Source organism: Trichosurus vulpecula, chromosome 8 (assembly GCF_011100635.1).
Source record: "Trichosurus vulpecula isolate mTriVul1 chromosome 8, mTriVul1.pri, whole genome shotgun sequence".
Taxonomy (NCBI): Eukaryota; Metazoa; Chordata; class Mammalia; order Diprotodontia; family Phalangeridae; genus Trichosurus; species Trichosurus vulpecula.
Genome location: NC_050580.1, coordinates 264384388 through 264407862, shown reverse-complemented (window position 1 = coordinate 264407862; position 23475 = coordinate 264384388). Strand labels below are relative to the sequence as shown.

General features: G+C 37.4%; 1 protein-coding gene across 3 annotated transcripts in view; it reads left to right on the top strand.

Annotated features, from left to right (window-relative positions):
* The window catches only part of PRKD1 (protein kinase D1), a 431283-nt gene that overhangs the window by 284524 nt on the left and 123284 nt on the right, over nucleotides 1–23475 (top strand). For all 3 annotated transcript variants that reach the window (XM_036736930.1, XM_036736933.1, XM_036736931.1), the window contains exon 3: nucleotides 22558–22689. In XM_036736930.1, coding sequence (XP_036592825.1) covers nucleotides 22558–22689 — 132 coding nt within the window. The remainder of the gene's footprint in view (nucleotides 1–22557; nucleotides 22690–23475) is intronic.

Genomic DNA, 23475 nt, shown 5'->3' with positions numbered 1-23475 from the left:
CAATACCACTTCTAGGGCTGTATCCCAAAGAAATCATACAAGTGGGAAAAGGACTTGTACGTTCAAAATATTCATAGCAACCCTCTTTGTGGTAGCAAAGAATTGGAAATCAAGGGGATGCCCATCAATTGGGGAATGTCTAAAGAAGTTGTAGTATATGAATGTAATGGGATATTATTGTGTTATAAGAAATGAGGAACAGACAGACTTCATAATAACCTGGAAAAACTTATATGATCTGATGCTGAGTGAGGGGAGCAGAACCAGGAGAACATTATACATGATTACAGACACACAATATCTGTGATGACTAACTTTGATAGACTTGGCTCTTCTTAGCAATGCAAGGTTCTAAGACAACTCCAAAAGACTCATGATGGAAAAAGTGATTCACATCCAGAGAAAGAATTACGGAGTCTGAATGCAAATTGAAGCAGACTATTTGTCCTCTGTTTTTGTTTTTGTTTTTGTTTCTGTTCTGTTTCTTCTTTCTCATGGTTCATTCCATTGGTTATAGTTCTTCTTCACAACTTGACTACTGTGAAAATATGTTTAGTGTGAAGGTATATGTAGAACCTATATCGGAGTGAGTGCCATCTGGGGTGGGGAAGGAGGAGGAGAAGAGGGGGAGAAAATTTGAAACTCAAAAACTTGAGGAATTGAATGTTGTAAACTAAAACTAAAAATAAGTTAATTAATTAATAAAAAGTAAAGTAATCATTGGGAAAGAAAATAAGTTTATCATAAATACATGAAAAGCAAAATGAATGATTACCTTGATTACAACATGAAGCTGGAAGGATAGCCCTTGGATTAATTAGTTGTTGTTAACCCTCTTTCTAATACTCTCTGTCTGATTATCTATCTACCTATCCCTTTGTCCCTCTCTACATCTGCAACTGTGGCTGCAGATATTTTGGATAAGTCCTTCCCATTAACAATGAAGCAACTTCAGAAATGAGTACTAACAGAAAATAAGTACTAAATTGCTTTAAGAAAATTATACAGTGATCTCTGTGATTTTAAGCTGGTCATTGCCATAAGAGCCCAAATATTCTTCCACAAATTGTGGAACACCATCATCTCAGAAGCAGATGCTGATGCAAAGGGCAATGGGGGAAAACATGCTGGTGAATGTTGGGTGACAAAAAGTTTCTTATCCTGTTCTTTCTTTCTTTCTTTTTTTCTATCAGTCATTCGGGGATGAAATAGAGGTCATGTCACCTAACACTGCTTGAAAGGATTCAAAGCACTTTAATCATGTTGCTCTAAGCAAGACTAAAAACTCCCAGACATAATCATAAAAACACAGTTGAAAAAAATATGAGCACAGTTTGATATACTACTCACCAAGCATATTGTCGTCTTGGATTGTATGTGATCTTAATAAGTCTTAGAGAGGGTGAAGCAAATGAACCTAAAAGTCTACAAACATAAATTAGATCTCCACAAAAAAAATCAATTTGGCATTTTTAAAACCAGATTATATTCACTTTTTAAAAATCACATATAGAGTAAATAAAGGGGAGTTGTTTACCAGCACATTAGGAATTGGTCCAACAGGGCTCAAAGCCTTTTACCTGCTGAGCTTTGTAAAAGGTATGCTGCTATGCATGTGGACCAGGGCCTTTTAAGGAGAAAGAAAATCTGTAGCTTCCCATAAAAAAATAATTGCATTAAGGTTAACCTTAACTTTTGAGAGATGACATTATGCTTGGTCGCTTCAGGATTCCTTAACACCTACTTAAAATAGGAGAAAAACTACCAATTAATGATAATAAGGGAATCTCTAAGGGATGCCATTATTACTGGACATGCAACTACAAATCATTTCACTCTATCTGACTAAATATTAAGGTCATTATGCAGAATAATAATATCTCACATTAAAATATTGCTTGACAGCTTGCAAAATTTACAAATATTTCATTTTATCCTCACAACTCTGGATATTGGGAACAATAATTATCCCCGTTTTATAGATGAGAAAACTGAAGTAGATCAAGGAGAAGCGACTTACACAGAGTCAAACAACTAGTGATTATCTGAAGCAGGTTTTGAATTCAGGTCTTCTAGATTCCAAGTCCTGTGCTCTGTCTACCATACAACTAACTTCATATTGGAAACTTTAAAAGGTATATGATACCTTACCCCCAACTGATAAGTGGTCAAATGATATGAAAGGCAGCTTTCAGAAGAAGAAATCAAAGCTATCTAAAGTCATATGGAGAAAAATGCTCTAAATCACTATTGATTAGAGAAATGCAAATTAAAACAACTCTAGTGTACCACCTCTCACCTATCATGCTGGCTAAGAGGACAGAAAAGGAAAATGACAACTGTTGTAGGAGATGTGGAAAAATGTGGAGCAATTTGGAACTATGCCCAAAGAGCTATAAAACTTTGCACACCCTTTGACCCAGCAATACCAATATTAGGTCTGTACCCCAAAGAGGTCAAAGAAAAAGGAAAAGGACCTATATGTACAAAAATATTTATAACATTTATTTTTATGGTGACAAAGAACTGGAAATCAAGGGGATGCCCATCAACTGGGTGATGGCTGAACAAGTTGTGATATAGATTGTGACGGAATACTATTGTGTTGTAAGAAATGGTAAGCAGAACACTTTCAGAAAAACTTGGGAAGGCTTACATGAACTTATGAAAATGAAATGAGCAGAACCAGGAGAACATTGTACACAGCTAAGCAATATTGTGCGATGGTCAGCTGTGAAGGACTTAGCTATTCTCAGCAATACAGTGATCCAAGACAATTCCAAAGGACTCAGAATGAAAAATGCTATCCACCTTGAGAGAAAGAACTGGTGGAGTCTGAATGAAGATCAAAACATATTTTTTTACTTGCTTTATTATTTATGGTTTGGGGTTTGGTTTGGTTTTTTGGTCTGTGTTTTCTTTTGCAACATGGAAGTACGTTTTACATGACTGCACATGTATAATCTATTTCAAGTTGCTTACCTTCTCGAGGAACGGGGAGATGAAGGAAGGAGAGAATTTATAACTCAAAATTTTTTTAAAAAAAGGAATGTTGAAAGTTTTTATCTACATTTAACTGAGAAAAAATATAATTAAAATTAAATTAAAGGTATATGATGCCTTAACAGAATTCTCCCTGCTTCAATCATTCCTACTGTATTCCGTAATTTTTTTGGTCAAGGATTTGTGATTTTGTCAGTGTGGATATTCCAGCCACTAGCACAATGTTTTTGCAGCTTTACAGATGGTCTCCAGAAGTTGTTGTGCCCAAAAAGTAATCCCCTTGTTACCAAACTAAGAATGAGTCTCTCTGAATCTGATTAGGTTAATCCTTGGGGAAAAAAATAAACAATCTACATATTAGCACTCTTCCAGGTTGGTAGGACTCCTTCCCTAGTTAAACTTAACTTTTAAAAGTAAGTGTATTAGAACATGAAAAAATAGGATTATAAAAGAGGGGAAAGAGGACAGGTTGAATTTTATAAGGATAACAATTACTTTATGTAGTCAGAAAATAATACATATCTGTGTTAGGGGTGTGTGTGTGTGTGCGTACATAGAAAGCTAAATAATGTGAAATGCTATTTAAAAATTCAAATTAACACCAAAAATAACATCTTTAAGTATATTTTCAAATTTTTAAATAATATTTCCTTTAGCTTTTTATTTTGTTGGAAATCACCATAGAATTTTTCTAAAACATATAAAAAATAAATATATTTTCTGACTCTTATTATAAGACCATAGAATCATAGTTCTAGAGCTAGAAGCAACAGTAAAGGCTGTCTACACCAACTCCTTTATTTTACAAATGAAGAAACTGAGTTCTTTTTCTCCTACCTCTTTGACCAGTCCTCCTCAGCCTCCTTCACTATTTCATAACTCATATTACATCTCCCAGCTAACTGCTGGTGTTCCCCAAGGTTCTGTCCTGGACTTCCTATTCTTTCCCTATGATCTCTCACCCAGCCTTCATTTCTCTCCTGACCACTAGTTGCACACCTCCAAATGCACCTTGGACATTTCAGATTGGAAGAAAAGCAGCATGGCATTAGAGAAGCAGAATGATGTAGAGGATAAATCACTGGACCTGAAGTCAGGAAGACCCAAGTGCAAATCCTACCCAAGACCCTTCATAGCTCTGTGATCCTGGTCAAGTCACTTAACCATTCTCAGCCTCAGGTTCCTCCTCTGTAAAATGGAGTGGACTCTAGATATCTGAAACTTAACATGTTCAAAACAGGATACGTTATCTTCCCTCCCCAAAACTCGCCTGTCTTCTAAAGTTCTGTACTTCTAACGAGGGGATCATTATTCTTCCTGCCATCCAAGTTTAGAAGCTTGGAATTATCCTTATCTCCTCACTTTCCTTTACCCCATGTATCCACTCAATGAACAGGTTTTGTCATTTCTTCCTTGCATCATCTCTTGAGTCTTTCTGCTTCTCTAGCCTCACAGGGTCACCATGTTAGTTCAGACTCTCATCACCTTCCGTTTCAAACATTGGAATAGCTTCATCATTGGTCTCTCTACCTCAAGCTCCGCACCGCCCCGCGCTCCCCCCCACCCCCCGCCACAGCCACCTTCCTTAATCTACCCTCTTCATAACTGCCGAAGTGATTTTCCTTAAATGCAGGTTGAAATCACAAGATCATTGATTTAGTTCTAGAAAGGAACTCAAATATCCATACACACAAGTACATGTTGTGTCCTCCCAATAGAATGTCAGCTCCTGGAGGGCAGGGACAATTTCATTTTTGTTTTTGCATTCCCGGAAGCTAGCACAGTGCCTGCCACATAGTAGGTGATTAACGAATGCTTGTCGATTAAGTCTTTGGATGTCCTGTGATTGCAAGGTAAAGAAAGAATGAACAGACAAGCACAATGAAAGAGAGGTTTGCGGGCCCAAATACTGCATAGGGTAGAACAGTGGTGTCAAACTCAAATGGATTTGTGTGGGTTACATATTGACTTGGTTTTAAAATGTAGTATTATCTTTGGTTTATTATATTTTCATTTATTTTGTTAAATATTGTCCAGTTATATTTTAATCTGGTTGCAGTCACACTTGAGAATGGGCCCTGGTATTTGACACCTCTGATGTAGAAGACCATTTATACCCAATGGGCTAGAAATTAATGGGATGACAGCATTGCCATTTTTCTTATAGCAACATCCCAGTCAGCCAGAAATTTTCAATACAATGCCTCTTGTCTGTGGTCTTTTGTAAGTGGTCTTAAAGGAAATTTGTGTGCTGTGTTCTCCATATAAATTAGGTCATTATCCTCTTAAAGTCATGATGTTTCCTCTACACGAGCCAGTTTTCCAGAAAGCAGACCTGACCTTTCTTACCTAACTATTTAGGGGGCCTGGGGAGCCTGCACTCATTAACTAGAATTTGGCTGACATTTTCACTTGATTTCCTTATTTTTTTCTTCTGTATTGGACACATGGGGCAGCCATTCATGTTTTTTCTTGACCTGAGATGCTCTCCAATCTGTCTCCAACTGTGACACTTGTCATTCAGCCCCATCAGGACATGGTGACTCTTCTTTCCCCATTGCAAATCCTAAATGCTAATTAATCCATCTCAGAATAGGGACTAGCAGGTACCCCATGGACTTGGTTCCATTTAATTATTTAGCAAAAACCTGAAAGGTAGAAAGAAAATCAGTTTCCTTGAAGGTCTCGCTCCCACAGAGGTAGCTGAGGAAAGTGCCCAAAGACCCAGATTCTCAGACTTTGGGGCCAGATATCGTATTGATCAGTGATCTTGGCTTAGCTTTTGTTTTTCTTGATATTTTCATGAACTGATCATAAATGGTGCCAGGCATTCTAGTCGCTGAGGAACCCTGCCCCAACCTACCCCACAAATATCCCCAAAGCTGTTTCCTCTACACCTTGTGTCAAAGGAATACCTTGGAGAGAGTTTTGAGAAGTTTCACTTTTGAAATGTTGTGGTTCCTGGTACATTTTCGCATACATGTTGAATCTCAACATAAAAAGCAAACAATAGTTGTTTAAAAGATTGGTGGGTTTGAGACCAAAACTGTTAATTCATTTAAAAATGTTTTTTAGGTTAAAAAAAAAGATTAGTTGGAAGAATGCAATGTAGTGAAAAGAACAAGACTAAATTGGAGACATGGGTGTTGGAGGTATACCTCTTATCCAGCAGGGTGACCATCGGCAAATCAATTAACCTTTCTGGGCGTTGGTTCGAACATCTGCAAAATAGAGGCATATAAGAATTCTCATAGCCAGAATGATCTGTGCCCTTCAATTAATCAACTAGAAGAGTGGATGATTATAGAGAGAATTTATGGTGACATTGAGACTGAAAATTAGATTATAGCCTTCAAATGGTAGAACATTATAATCGAAAGTGTGCTAGATTTGGCATCTGAAGACAAGGAGTAAAATTCTAGCTGTTGTTTAATATCTCTGTGATTATGAGTTGGTCATTTCACCAATCAGGGCTTCAATTTCCCCATCACTAAAATGAGAAATTTGAATCATATAATCCCCCTGGTCCTTTCCAGATTTAACACCATGATCCTATGATGATTTTTGTGATAATATAATTCTATGGCTATCTTTTATTTTTTGCAAAGTTGTGTGATTTCATTGATATAATGAGCTCTCGGTCCAAAAGCTCCACTGGCATCATTTGGGACCTTCTCTGCCAGTTACAGACTTAAAGAGCCAACTGGAACACTGAGAGTTTGAGACTTGCCTACTGTCATATAGGTAGTATGTGAAAGTAGGTTTTAAACCCTCGGTCTTCCTGACTCCAGTACCAGTTCTCTTATTAAACCGTGCTTCCTCTCTTATCTGTGATTTTCTTAGAGTATCCAAATTAAAGCCCCCTTGATTCAGCTTTCAGTGGGCTTACCAAATGCATACCTTTAGATCATATGCTAGGGACCTATTGAAGATCAGGGGGAATTCTTCCTCTAAAAATTTACTATAACATTACCTCTGACTCACACTTTCAAATGCTAAGCTCATAAAATCTTTCACTTTCTCTCTACTCCCCAACCTCTCATTTAATGAAGTAAAGGACTATTCTTTGGGCACTGTGGAATTCTGCCTGTAAAGTCAACATAGTTCAGAACGTTTCAGTGCTTGGTCTAGGAGCCATCATTTACATCTTACTCATAAGCTCCATCTTAGATGTATCTTTCTGCATGGGCACCCCCTTCGTTATTTTCTCTAGCTCTTCAATTATTGGATACCAAGTACATGCATAGGCTTACTCATGAATTTGTTAAATAGCAATCGAATTAAATATGAAAATGAGTGGTATAGCAAATAGATGTTGTCATCTGTGTTTGAAGCATGGCATTGGTCAGGATGCAGAATTCAAAAAGAATGTTTGGAGAGGTTGGGGATATTCCAGCAAATACACATTCTAAATTGGGGTATCTACCTAAATTTGATGGAGGCAAGAGAGATCTTTCTCAGAAGCTGCCAGATTGAGGTAGAATGCTAACAACTGATCCTTAATCCTCTAAATTTGGCTTTAAAGTAAACTGTTTCCTAGCTCATGTTGGTTTGTTTCCTTCAGCTGTTTGAATGAATGGTTTTACTTCTGTCAGTCACACTGCTTTGGTTGCTACGTAGGTTTGTTCTCACCTGCAGATGTTATTCTCACTCTGATTTTTTTCTCCATAATCTGACCCAGTCATACAAGACACTTCTTATCAAAAAGAGTCTGTCCCAAGCAAACAATGTTCCTAACATTGGCATTTCCAAGGGACAGAGAAGGCCATAGGTTGGAATGATAGAGGAGGGCTTTGTGAAGTTGTAGAGTTGATGGATGGAGTGCTGTGCCTGGAGTCAGGAAGACCTGAGTTAAAATCCACCCTCAGACATTTACTAGCTGTGTAACCTTAGGCAAGTCATTTAACCCTGTTTGCCTCATTTTCCTCATCTGTGAAGTGAGCTGGAGAAGGAAATAGCAAACTATTCCAGTATCTCTACCAAGAAAACCCCAAATGGAGTCACAAAGAGTTGGACACATCTGAAATAACTAAACAACAACAAATGAATGAAGGTGTGGAGAACTCCAGGTGGCTTTCAGGTATAGTGTAAAGAAAGTTAGGAATGAGCATGATCTCCTCAGGGAGGAGTAGATTGGTCTGGGCGAACCAAGTACCAGAAAATAAAGTTGGCAAAGTAAACTGAATGTCATTCTTAGTTCAGACTTAGACCTCACATATAATTTATGTTTAATAACTATTACAGCAGGAACATGATATAGTGAAATCCATTTTTTAGGAAGGTTCAACTGTCTAAAGTGGACAAAAGATGGAGGAGGAGAAGAGACTGAAAGTATAGAGACCAGGAAGAACTGGAGCCTCTTTCCTGGCTTCTAAATAATTCTTTTGAACTAAAAGGCAATGATACCACCACTAGGTCCATATCCAAATGAGATCAAAGAAAAGAGAAAAGGACCTATTTGTGCCAAAATGTTCATAGCAACTCCTTTTTTGTTGGCAAAGAATTGGAAATCAAGTGGGTGCCCATCAATTGGCTAATGGCTGAAAAAAGTTGTTGTCTACGATTGTGATGGAATGCTATTGTACTAGAAGAAATGATGAATGAGAGCGAGGACTGATTTTGACTGAGCCTTCTCAGCAATTCAAGGACCTAAAGCTTTTCCAAAAAGACTCATGATGGAAAATGCCATCCACGTCCAGAGAAAGAACTATGAAGTCAGAATGCAGAGCAAAGCAGACTCTTCTCTCTTTTGTTTTGTTTTGTTTTCTTTCTCATGGTTTCTCCCATTCATTGTAATTCTTCTATGCAACATGACTAATGTGAAAATGTGTTTAAAAGAATGTATGTTTAGACCCATATTGGATTGCATACTGTCTTGGGAAAGGAGGGGGAGAAAATTTAAAACTTATGGAAATGAATGTTGAAAACTGAAAATAAATAAACCAAATGTTAAAAAAAAAGAAATGATGAGCAGGATGGCTTCAGAAAAACTTGGGAAGGCTTATATGAACTCTTGCAAAGCTAAGTGAGCAGAAGCAGGAGGACATTTTACTCAGTAATAGCAGTATTGTAAGGATGATGAACTGTGAAAGACTAGGCTACTCTGATCAGAATAATGATCCAAGACAATTTCAAAGGACCCATAATGAAAAACGCTGTCCACCTCCAGCAAGAACTGATGAATTCTGAATACAGAGTGATGCATAATTTTTTAAACTTTATTTTTAATTTTATTTTTGTGTTTTCTTTTGCAATGTGGCTAGTATGCAGATTTTTTTCATGACTTCACAAGTATAATCAATATAAAATTGTTTGCCTTCTCAAAGAGGGTAGAGGAGTAGGAGGAAGAGAAAAAACTCAAATTTTTAAAAAATGAGTATTAAAAGCTTTTACATGCATTTGGAAAATAATTAACAAAATAAAAGTAATTAAAATAAAAACAAAAAAGTAAAAGGCAATACACACTTTAAACTCAGTTAACATTTTATTTATTTATTTATCTATTTGAGTTTCTAGCTCATGGACAATTCATTATTTTTTCCACAAAATAATTAATTTAAATATGAGTAAGCTTTATAGGTTGGGGCGGGGGCATGGCAGGGGCAGGGAAGGATTAAAAAAATTCTTCATTCTTTTTTTCCTCAATGATATTGAACCAATAGCATATTTACAATTGAATAAAATTTTCTTTTCTATTATCTTACTTTGGTTACTCATTTTAGAGTGGAGATGACCCTGACTTCTCAAAAGGTTTATCGGTAAAGTGAAGCCTCTATCAATTGCTGCCAACTTGTAAAAGCTCCCTTCAAGTATGGGCTTGGTGACAGACTGTGATCTTAAGACCAGCCTAACTAAGCCAGCCACAAAAGAATGAATTTTTCCCCTTCTCTCCCTCCACTCACCTTTCTTCCTAATTTCCCATTTCTACTGAGGGCACTACCAGCCTTCTAGTTGCTGAGGTTTGCAGCCTCTGGGTCTTCCTTGACCTTTGACTTTCCCTCATTCCTCACATCCAGTCAGTTGCCAAATTCTGTTGATTCTGCCTCTCCAGCATCTTTCACACCTTTCCATAATCTCCTCTCATAGCATCACCCTGGTTCTGGCTCTCACCAACTCCTGTCTGAACAATTGCAGACTTCCTCTTTCAGAATCCATAGTCTAGCTGAGAAATGGATATTCCTGAAGCACAAATCTAACTATGTCATTTTTCTGCTCAAGAAGCTTCAGTGGCTCCCTGGTTGCCTCCAGGATCAAATGCAGACTGCGCTGTTTGGCATTTAAAGTCATTCTACAATCTGTTTCCAACCTATGTTTCAAGACTTATTTCCCATTACTCCCTTACACGTACTTGGTGTTCCAGCCAAACTGGAATTCTCTGAACAGGATATCCTGGCTCCTGTTTTAGTGCCTTGCCATAGCCGGCCCCACATGCCTGAAATTCACTGTTCCTGATGTTTGCCTCACTGAATCATTGACTACTTTCAAGGCTTAGCTCAATGCTACCTCCTATGTAAAAGACCTCTTCTGATTTCCCTGGTTGTTGGTCCCATCTTCTACTGAGCAATATTATTTTGTATATATTTTTTATCGATTTATTTATGAACTTGTTATCCCCCTCTCCTCACCTCTAGTTGATAAACTCACTGAGGTCAGAGACGTTTTATTTTTGTGTTTACATTCCATCATAGATGCTTAATAAAAGTGCGGTGAATGAATGAATGAATGAATGACCTGAATGGCCGCAACAACTCAAGAACATAGGATCACAGTTCGAGAGTTGGAAGGAATCTTAGAGGTCATGTGATGCAACATCTGATTTTACAGATATGAAGCTGAAGCTGAAGCTGAATAAAGTTAAATGACTTAAATTAACATTGGCACATCTTCTAAGGGATGGAGGCATTTTGTTCTATGCCATTGAATTTTGTGTCCACACCAGCTAAAACTCACAAGTCTTGAAGTACTGAAATGTGGCAGCCTCGCTTTTCTGATTTTTTTCTTTGTATTTACTTACAGTTCAACATGAAAATGAATGTAATAATTGAGTAACAGAAATGTTAGTATGTCTTTATAATTAAAGGAATTGTTTAGTTTATTAGACATAATGGAAATTGATATTTGGGGTCTCATTCTCACTATGCAAATGTTAAATATTTGAAAATTTAGTTCAGTAAAAATCTTCATTATTTGCTAGATACATCAAACTTATTTTTAGGCAAGTTGGCATAACTATGTACTTTTCAATGGCTCTTTTATTCCATTCTGCCTTCATTTTTATTTAGTAAATTGGTTTGATGTTTTTTGATACAAAATTAGTTTTTTACCCAAGGTTGTTTATTGACGTGGCTCTTCTTCTGTCAGTAGACCCTAGAGGTCATATATGGTTCATGCTTCTGAGGAAGCACATAGGAGAGAGAACCTCTTGGTGCTTATAATGTCTGGTCGAAATCCAGGCTGATAGCATAAAATACTATTTAGGCTTCTGTCATAGTGTTATTATGTACCCTTCTCCAACTCTAGACTTGAGGAGAGTTGCCTATGGTGGTTTAACACAAGCCTGGCTCAGAGAATTTCGTAATATATTAGTTTTTATTTTTTTGTTTGGAAATATGTATCATTCAATGCATAAGTATTGGTTTCATTGATTCATTGTGAATTCTGGTTTCCTATAAGGATACTATGTGGAAGTGCTCTGCGTACATATTCCAATCTCTTGTAAGGAGGCAAGAGGGGAGTCTGTCATTGAGCTGGCAAAGCATAGTGTATAGAAAGCCTGACTCAAAGCCAGGGAAATTTAGGGCCTTTATGTAATAAAGTCCGTTATTTATTCTATTAATTGGTGCTTCACATCCACCATACTATAATAATCTAAATTCACAAAGACTATGAGCACTGCATTGTCCTGTAAAACCTTTGGAGTTGTTCAAGAAAGTTAAATTGTCATCGGCATAGTTTTAGAATTTAGGGTATTTTGTTTTTTCTAATACTTGAAAAATTGGAAAATTGTGTAAGGTATGTAGCTGGTAGGTAACTCTGTGCCAAGTACTCTCTGTTATTTACCAATAGAACACTGAGGAAAGAATTCACTTTTTCAAAAATGCTGATTTGTTCCAATACATATTTGAGCTACTCATCTTGGTCAGTTTGATTCTTGAGTCAGAGGAGCTAAGTCCAAATCTTGCTGCTCATGCTTGCTATCTTGGTAAAATCATGTAAACTCCCTATTCCTTATTCTCCTCATTTGAAATAGGAGAGTGTCCGACTGGATCATTAACCTCTAAAGTTCCTCACACTCTAAATCTATGTTTCTATAAATTTCAACTTTCTTTGAACAGCATTTACTAACATCATACGAACCCCACTTCGATCCTGCACAACAAATGTTCCAAGCCTCTTCCTTCCTGAGGCCTCCATCACCGTTATCCTTTCCTCCTGCTGCAAGTGGACCTTGCCTCCTACTTTACTGGGAAGATTCAGGGCATCAAGGGTCAGCTCCTCCATATTTCCGTTCTCAACACAGTGTTTCTGCGCCTTCTCTTCTTTCATATTTTCTGTTAAACTTAGAACGTCGAGTGGACGCCCTCTCTGCCAACAGAAACTCTCCCACCTGTACGTATGACCTCATCCCCCGCCTTCTCCTCTGAGACTTTGTTCAATCATCACTTTCCTTTGTCCCCTAGGTCTCAATCACTCCTCTCTCTTTTCCTCTTCCCCTCTACCTGAAACATTCTTGCCTCTACATTATGCTTTAAAATGAACAAGCAGTAAAATGATCATGACCATACTATTGGGTTGAGAGAAATGATTATTAATAACCAGTATTTGGGGAGATCCAGAGGTCCCCTCTTTTTCTAAAGTCCTGATTTTAAAAGTTCAGTGTCTTGAAGGACATTACTGATAATGAGATCTGACTTTCTTGTTCAGACCCCACCTAGGTGGGGATGTCTTTGTGCTCTACTCAGGTTTGGGTGGGGATAAATTCTTTGAATAGATTGTCCAAGCCTGGGGGTAACTTAAGAAGTAAATGACATAATCAAAGTTCAGGTCCAGTCCCTCCTGTTCATTCTCATTAATTGTCAACCAATCAGAGTTGATCACCACTCTCAGAAACACCTCTTCCAATGGTCCTATAAACCAGGAGCATGCCACCATGATTGTCTCTGGTCTAAGAGAGAGATGGCCAAATGACAATGCTTTTATTAATAAGCATGCTAGCATTATGAATAAAATGATTAAATTACCCAGAAATCTTGTCTGTCAGAACTTTTTAAATGCCATACCTTCAGGTTATCATCTTGTCTCTTATCTTGCCAAACTTCTAGAAAGTCCTCATTCACTTCTTCACTATTTACTTCTTTCTCAACCTATTGCAGTTTGAATTTCTTTCCTAGCATCCTGCCAAAACTGCTCTCTTCAGAGTCATCAGTACTTTTCATAATTGTCAAATTCAACAACGTTTTCTTAGTCACTATTCTCATGGAACTTTCTGCAGCATTTGACACTGTTAATCACCCCCCTCTTTCTAGTGCTCTCTGTTTCTTTGGCTTCCATGACACTCTCTTCTTAAATCTTTGAGGACTTCTTTGTCTCTTCTATGTTCTTTTTTTTTTCTCCTAATCCCTAAGCTTGGTCTTTCCCATAGGTTCTGTCCTTAGTTGTTGTTGTATTTTCTTTTAGCTCTTACACTGTCTTTCTAGCTGCCTCTTCTAATTCTGATCTCTTAGTTTCATATGTCACCCCTCTGAGGATGACGGTCAGATCTATATCTCTAGCCCATTCCTCTCCCCAGAATTTGAGCTTTACAATTCCAACTGTGTCTGTTGGATGTATGTCAATGAAAACTCATACTCAAAACTGTGTTTAGGGTAGGGGGGCTGGGTTCAAATTCTAGCCTTCTTGGTTAATATTTGACTGACCCTGTCTAAGTCAAATCAACTAATCTTTCTGAACCTTGGATTCCTTGTCTGTCAAAGGAAGAAGTTGAAAAAGATCTCTTAACAACCCTTCCAACTCTCAATCTATGATCCTATACGTGTGTCCCTGTTTCTCATCTCATCAACTTCCTTGTCTCTGTTAGCAACACCCTAATTCTCTCAATTCTGCAGGCTTAAAACTTCAAAATGTTCTGACTCTTACTTCTCCACCCATATCCAATTAATTTCTTAGTCTTATTAATTCAGTTACTGTAATATCTCACATATATACACCCTCCTTTTTCATCACTTTAATTCATACCCTCATTATATCTCACCTGAACTTCTGTGATAATGTCTGAACTGGTCTTCAAGCTTCCTGTTTCTTCCTTTTCCAATCCAGGAGATACTAAAGCTCACTTTACAAATACACAAGTGTGTGCACTTCACTCCTAGAAGTTAAGACTTTTGTTAACCTAGCTCCAAATTACATCTCTTCATTTTGTGCTAGACATAATCCCACATTCTATGCTCTAAACTCAGTCATTTACTATTCTCTATCCTGGAGCTGCCCTTTCCTACTTTTTTGTATTTGCACTGACCCCTCATTACTAGGATGGTCTCTCTATCTATTCCTGCCTGTTGAAATCTTTGTTTTCTTTCAAGGCTCAGCTCATGTGCTGTATACTCAAGAAGTTTATCCTTGTACTCCCACAAAGAAATGATCCCATCCTTCTAGCATTTCTCATGCTTTCTCATGCCATGCTGTTTGACCTCTCCTATGCCTTTCATCTATTTTAATTTCTGTTTTAATTGTTTATGTCCTTCTTTTCCCTCATATTTACCAGAACATATGCTTTTTGAGAGCACACCTTGAGTCATTTTCCACTTTTGTATCCTTAGTATATAGCATGGTTTCTTGCCTGTAGCAGATATTAAATAATGTTTACAGAACTGAATTTAAACCAGGTTATTTTATTACCAGAAGAGATTTGTTTCCTAACAGGCCAGGCAAGACAGTATACTGTGTATATGGTACAATTCATTCCTAGAGAATGATACATGCCTATCCTCTAAGTTACGTCAGTATTTTCATAATTTTAAATGAAATAATTTTAATTATGATGATACATGGAAAAAAGTAGCGTTTTAACTTTGTTTTGTTCTGGTGGGGAGAGAGTAGATTGGACTGTGATTCATCAGTGTGGGGCACTCCTGTTGAGAAACTTCTACCAGTACAGATTTTCACCTTTTCTGAAATGTTTAGTCTTAGAGAGTTGGTCAAGACTCTTGAGAGGTTAACTGACTTGTCCAGGGTCACAATGTCCTGTGAGGCATAACAGATGATTTTCAACCTGGTTGAATTCCCTGACTCTATAGGCAACCCTCTTTATAGTCTTCTAAGCCTTCTTCTCATTCAAAATTTATTAAAATAGACAATCTCCACAACAAGGTCATAGGAAACACTGTTTGTGGTGAAACAAAGAAAGGACATCTAGTCAAAGTAAATTTCTCAAGGAGTTAGGTTCCCCATATATCTGCTGATGCGTAGCTCCCGGATGGTCTGTGAGGCAAAAATGAGATTTATATATATGGAGAGAGAGATATAGTGTATCATTTATATATATGTATATGAATCCATATATATTTATGCATGTATATATGCATTATATATGTGTAGAGAGAGACACACAGAGAGAGAGAGAGAGAGAGAGAGAGAGAGAGAGAGAGAGAGAGAGAAAGACCGGCCTTTACAAGCTATAAGACATTGATATCATTATTCATCTTAGGCTCAGCCCATTGTTCCGGAATGTCAAGATATTTTTGCATCCTGACTATTCTTCTTAGATTCAGCCAATTTCTTCAGTATGTCAAGACGTTTTTACATCCTGATTCTGTCATGTGACATAATAACTATTCCTTCCAGTTTTGTGTCCTCTCAAGCACATCATCCAATACCCCACCCCCACCCCGAACCCTCTCAGGAGGAATGCTGAATTTGGAGTCAGAGGACTCGGCTTCAAATCCCAGCCCTACTACTTCCTACTTGTTTAACCTTGCGCAAGTCCCTTAACCTGTCTGACCCTCAGTTTCCTTACATGTAAAAATGAAAAGGTTAGACTTTAAGATCCTTTCGTCTTTAAATCGATGATGGTCCTATGATGATGACCTGAATATTTAATAAAATGTATTAAATTGTCTCCAAAAACAACATGGTCAGAAGAGCAAAAAACCTTGAGGAGGATGTGGAAATTATACCAATTTAATGTTTATGCAACTTTTCCAAACATATTAGCACCCTCACAAAATGTCCTTATCCTCAGCTCTTAGGAACAGAGCACAGAAGGCACTTCATAAATATTTGTTGTTTTTGTTATTGAATTTTGTAATTTCTAGTTATAAACAAAGAAGGTGGTATAGTCATCAGAAAGTTAATCAAATATTACAAGTATTTTAGCCAGAAAAAGGAAGGACCTAGTCCATTTCACTTTGCATTGGTCAGCTCAATCTAGAATATTTTATTTAGTCTCCAGCATCATTTTTGAAGAATGAAAGCCATTCAATGGTAAGTAACCAATATGGAGAAGGGTCTGGAAACTATATCCTTAATGGAATAGTAAAAGGAACTGGTTATGAAGAGGGAATATGTAGGAGAAACATCATAGCTATCTTCAAATGGGTGGTAGATTGCCTTTTGGAAGAAAATAGTCACCTGATTCCACTAGAGTCCAGAGCTAAGGAAAAGGTAAAGGAACAAGCATTTATTAAGCACCTGCTTATGCCAGGCACTGTGCATGTGAAGCACTCAGGCAGAAGCCAAATGACCATCTGTCAGGGATCTCTTAAAGGGCTTTCATGAATGGTGTAAGGTGTTGGAATAGATGGTCTGTTGAATTTCTTCAATTTTTAAAATGATTTTACAAATAAAATAGTTTGAGCATCAACCCCAAGTCATAGTGACCAAAATCACAGAATTGCATAGTCAGAAGGCTCCTTAGTGGCTACTTAGTCCGATCTATGCTTGAAAAAGTTGCGTCTCAGTAAAGTACCTCATCTATATTCATCTAGCCTTTGCTTAAAGACTTCCAGTGATAGGATTACCCAGGACCTCTCAAGGCAGCCATTCTCAAGGGAGAGATCTAATCACTAGAAAGTTTTTGGTTCCTGACCTCAGGCCTACCTTTGCCTCTTTTCAACTTCTACTGTTCTCTTTGGTGAAAAAGATTACATAGTAGGCAGTGATGTAGAAGGTGCTGTCTCTAGAGTCAAAGGACCTGAATTCAAATCCTTCCTGTGTGTGACTTTGAGTAAATCCTTCACGATCCTGGACCTCAGTTTCTAAATCTGTAAAATAAGGAGGTTGGGCTAGATATCTTCTGAGGCCCTAAATCTATGATCTGTTCTAGATCTATGATCTGAAGCCTAATGTCTCTATATGATAAACCTTCCAATTTGGGAAGACAGCTATAATATTCTTGATAATATAATGTCTTGACCACATGCACATTCCTTGGTCCCCAGAAGCAATGCACCTCTCAAATTGCCCTAAAAACTGGAGGAAGAAGCAGTCTCCTTACTATTAAATATAGAAGTTTGACCTCTAAAGATTCTTTATTTTGTTTTAAGAGTTTCATTTTTTTATAGCAAACCAAACAGTTTATTCTATTTTATGCAACAGTTTATAATGAACTTTAAAGGAACTGCTGATTATCTGAGGGTTCTGGCTCAATTACATGTTTCAGACACTCAGTGACCAAGTAAAGCACATCATTTTCCCCTCTCATGCACACTGGAGCACAACAATGGAGTGTGAATAGAGCAAATCAAAAAGACACAAATAGAAGTGTAAAGGGCCTATTATATTTGTATGCCTCTTCTGTGACTTTAATTTAAATGGCATTGGCTGATGATAAAAGAGTGGCAGATAACACATGGTTGCTGCCTTCCAGACTACAGGACGCTTCCCTATGCCTATTCTTATCAGTCCATTTGGGCTCCAGCACTTAAATGAACTTGAATTACAGTGTTCACTTTGTTTTCTGATCCTAAGTGATTATCTCTGAAGTGCAATTTTGTGATTAGTTGAGACAGCATGCATAAACTCAGCTAATGTTGATTTCCCCCAGGGTACAGAACAGGTAAATTCATAATGAATGGATGTTGTGTTTTGATTTCAAATGAATATAAAAACCTTACCATAGTCTGTAGGTTTCATTTTTAAAATGTATTTAATTATTCTAAAATTAACAGAAGAATATTAAAATTGAACTTTAGAAATACGGCATTTAAACATAAGTCAAGGGTGCTAGCTGCTTGTGAATGTTAATTCTCTTGCAAAAGGAAAAACAAACTTATTTGCCACATTTTTTTGGTACTATAATTCTTCAGGGTTTAATTGCTTGTGTTTTTCCCAAGTAATCTGAAGAAATGTCTAAAGCGATGTTGTCAAGGTGGATTTGGAAAACACCAATGGGTATTCAGGTGGCATTTTTATAACAACTGTCCTCAAAGAAACTAGGAGTACTTTTCCAATACAGCAGTTAATGGTAAGCAACACATTTTATAACCACTAGCTACATGTAACAAAAAGACATAAGCTTGCCTCACAGCACACTTAAAACTAAATCACATACAGTAATGAAAAATTTATATTTGTAGCCAACTACACATGCCAAAAAATCCATGGAGTATTATTGGCCCCAAAATGTTTTTTTCTTTCTCTTCTAGAGTTAGACTACACTCTGGCCAGCAAGATGGAGTGGTGTGAAGGCTGTCCACGAGGGTCAAGGGTCAAGTTTGCAGAAGTTCAGTGGGAAAGAGTATGAAATTGAGAATCAGAGGACTTAGTCACCTGTGTCCTTGAGCAAGATATTGAGTTTATTCTTCAGTCCCCAATTTCCTCATCTGTAGCATAGCAGACTTAGACCATGTGACCTCTAGAGTCCCATCACCTCTAATTCTGTGATCGTATGATAAGTAACCTATTGCAGACTCAACTTTGAATATGCTTTTTGGGGGGTATTAGGATGGCACTAGTTAACTAACCACATTTTTGTTCTAAAAAGGTCAATGTCTACAAGTGTGAATGGTTGCTATTTTTTTCAAATCTAGGATTTCTTCTGAGACCATTCCTACCCGTTCTCCCCAGTGTCTTCTCCCTTTGCATAGTTAGTCAGTGAAACTCTAATAGATCAGCTAAGATATTAGTGCATTTCCCAAAGGCAAACATCTGAGATGCTACACTATCTCTTCTAGAAGATGGCAGAGTTTCATATTTTCTTTAACGAAAGAAATCAATACTCCCACATGCTGTGTTGTTTCTTTCCCTAATGATTTGTTTCTGGTGATACCTGTAATGCTTCCATTAGTGCTTAGGATTTAGTTTCTGCTTTAACTATATCCGTACTACTAGGCCTAGATCAGAGCGCGTAGGAAGCTCTGAATAAATAGCATCATAGAGCTGGAACTTCAAGAGATACAAGAGGTCATCTAGAAGGACCCTTTCATTTTATGGTTGAGGAAACTGAGGTGCTCGTTGATTGATTGCCCTTCCCTTGCTTCCCTTCCTTGGCACACACTCTGGGAGAGAAATATATTTTGGCAATCAGCTTAGGCAAGTTTGGAATATCATTTCCCCAGCACCTGATCTGATTTGATTCATAGCTGAATAGAAATTTACTGGGAAATTTTGGAAACTTTTCAGTGTCAAGGGAATGGAGCAAGAAAGTAAAGCATGATGGAACTCAGGGCTGGTCAGATGCTTTCTCCATTCATGGAGACTGGGCTGGTCTTGTAATCTTGAAAATGTGATAGGTAGCAGGAGATCATGAGACAAATCTGTAGTCTTAATAAACATGATCCATGGTTTTGAAGGAGAGGATACCTTTGTTTGATGATACTTGACCAAACTGGAGGATAATTCCACTTTAAAGATGAATAACAATGAACCAGCTGAACTATCTCCCCATAACCCCCATACCGCCCCACACACCCACTCGCAATACTTTTTTCTTATGCTAAGGAAATAATCAAGCCCTAATTGTCTAGAAATACCAACGATAGACTTATTCTTTGGATATGTCACTACATCAAGGAACTGTAATTTCTTCAGTAGTGTCACTCTGTGTATGGCAACTTCATTCATCCTTTGCAATCTCTCCGTGATGTAGCATCTTAAAGAGTTGCCTGAGACTCAAAGGAACTAAGTGACTTTGTGTCAGAGGTGTCACTTGGACCCAAATCTGGCCTCTCCATGTCTCTAGATATGACATTTAACAATCTCATATAGTTTTTAAAAACCCGAGTTCTGTCCAGAATAAGTGCGTAAACGTGTCATTTTCCTGGTTTTCATGTGCAATATGAAGGGCTTGGAATGATGATGATTGGCTAATGATTAAAATCACTCCCAGCTCTAAAATTCTATGACCTGCTTGATCTGCCCCTACTGGTATATGCTTCTTCATCTAAGTTCTTTAATCTGCAGTCTGTGAACTTTTTAATTAAAAAAATTGATAACTATTTCAATATAATTGGTTTCCTTTGTAATACTACATATTTTGTTGATTTAAAAAGGAGCCCTAGGCTTCACCAAACTGTGAAATGTCTCTATGACACAATAAAGGTTAAGAACCTATGTTTTAAATGGTCTGTTCCATTTGACTGTTCAGTGCCTTATCCATACTATATGCTGCTGTACTTTCTGAAAGAGGCAGGCGGACTACATTAATTAAATTTAATACTTATCCATCTTTGGTTTCTAAATACTTTGGACCACCACCACCGTGGCATGTAGCTTATAGGGAGTTATTTTTAAAGAGAGGATTTACATCGACAGGACTTCTCCCAAGAAACTCAGAAAGTGCTCATGTGGGATCTCCACAGAGAATGAATAAGGTAGAACCCTTCCAGAAGGACCTTTATTTTTTCTCTCTCTTCAGATGACTGGCTGCTTCCAAAAAAGTATTTTTTAAAAATCATTTTGCTCTATCCTGGCAACTTCAACAAGTTGGCTCTGCTTTCAGCCAGATGCAGTTTATTTTATCAGGCATGATTTGAGGGTTTCAGTGTCTAGTTTCTCACAAAGCAAAAAACAGCAACACCTTCCTTATGCTTGATTTTCATTAGAAAGTGCTGCTTTTAAATCACCTGCACATTTAATATTAAATTGGATTTACTGTTTTGGCAAAACTAAATTTTGGACCTAATCCGCCTGGAAGTTCCAATGCCGTTATCGTCTAGTGGAATCTCCCTCCCCCATTATCCAAGGTTTTGGCCAAAAGATGTTATTGGCTCACCACAAATTCTATGAGTGACATTTATGTGAGTGTGTGTATGTGAAAATCCAGATATTGCAGTATAAATATTTTATTATACCCTATGAAGGGGAAGGGAATAAATCGACTATACAAGTCTATGAAGGCACAGCTGATATTCAGGTGTGTTTCAAAGAACAGTCTGGTTTTTTCATTTTGTTCTCCCCTTCCATAAAAAGGGAAGCATTTGTCTGCATCATAATTATTCATCAGTGTTTGGTTTTCAGAATATGGTGATTATCTCATCTTTGGAAATCATTTGCAAATTCTTAGCAAGGTCTCTCTGGGTAGGCTAAAGCGCACATTAATGGTAATTTCGAAACAGAATAGCAATGAATGGAGCAGCAAGGCCGTAAGAGGGAAACACGTTCTGGTTTTAAAGAAATGGCTTTTAAAAACTCTTCACAGGTCTGATGAACACACACACACACACACACACACACACACAAAGACACACTCTACGACACAAATGTATATGGTTTATCACATCGTTTCCCTTCCAGTATGGAGGGACTCACACAGTGTTTTGTTCAAACCTCACTAGTCGTACTATGACAAGCGAACATTTTCCAATACTTCTGACTTCCCTAGCAGACTGCCAGAAGTTCCCTACCCTTTTCTTCTCTCTCTTTATAATCATAATTATGGCCTCCATCTTTTTTTTAAGCTAATATTTTTTTTTTTTGCCAACAGTCAATTAACAAAACACCTCTGTACACTAGGCTCCTAGTGATACAAATACAGAAATGGAGCAATCTCTGCCCTCCAGGAGTTTGTAATTTTATCAACGGAAACTACATGTACACATAGAAGCATTTACAAAATTTTTGCAAAATACAGGGTAATTAGAGGGTGGTAATTGAACTAAGCTTTGAAGAAAGCTAAAGATTCTAAGAGGCAGAAGTGAGAAGGGAATGTATTCCAATCATGGAAGACAGGCTGTGCAACATGTATGGAGGACACTCAGTGTAAATTGAATATTTTCCCATCCTTTGGGAACAGAAAATTGTCTAGTAGTCTAATATCCAGAGACTGATTTTCCTGTTCATAGATTTTTCCAAACTTCTTTTCCTGCATTTACTGTTTATATGTTGGCTATATCCCACTTCATTCACATGTCGGTCCATGAAAGAGTATGGGCAGGGAAAAGAGGTGAAACTGTTGAGTCAAATGTGTTCCTAATCAATGGTCCTTAAGCAAAGGTTGAGCCTACTGGTTGTGACGAAACTTCTATTACTGGAAGATTTCAGTTAACCATTAGCAAAATGGCTGTACAGTGGCAGTTGCATTCATTCACCTTATTTTTCAATGTTTTTACTATTTTGCAGCTTCTGCCACCTTTGAAGATTTTCAGATCCGTCCTCATGCACTATTTGTTCATTCCTACCGGGCTCCAGCTTTCTGTGACCACTGCGGGGAAATGTTGTGGGGGCTCGTCCGTCAAGGGCTTAAATGTGAAGGTAGGTGATGTATCTTATTAAACCAAAATTGAGGTATGTTTGAATTGCCTTTTTCTCTCCTACCCCTTACCAACTCTATCCCCACCCCATGGCTTCTCTTTTTAAAAAAATGATGGTTTTAAAAGTCCAAAAGAGTAAAGCTGAAACATGCCACTAACTTTAAAATGCAGACAGAGACAAACATTTTTGGACATGACTAATGTGGGAATAATGTGTGACCCTGGGCAAGTCACTTAATCCCGGTCTGCTTCAGTTACCTCATCCGTAAGATGAGCTGGAGAAGGACATGGCAAACCACTCCAGTATCTTTGCCGAGAAAAACCCAGATGAGGTCATAAAGAATTGGACACAACTTGAACCAATCGAACAAGAATGTGGGAATTTGGCTTACTGAACTATGTAGATATATACTGAAGGATTTGATCTTGGTCTTTTTTTTTCTTGATTGAAAGGGTAGGTGTGATTAGTGGGTAGGACAGATTAATAAAAAGTACTTGTTAATTAAATAATTTTAAAAAGTGAAAAAAATTTTCAAGCCTATGGACTGTAATCCAGACTTGATTAGGAAAAATGGACAGTTTATCTGAGCTATACTTAACATCTAATATGATAAAAGCATGATTTTGTGATTAAAAATTGGAGAATATGAATTAAAATCTTATGAACTCAATCAGAAATCATGCAAAATAAGTGATTACAGCAAAATAATATATTGCATGTTAAACAGTTTAAAGATGTAGAAAATTGTAAGGTCTATTACATGTTGATAAATGTATTTCTATATTT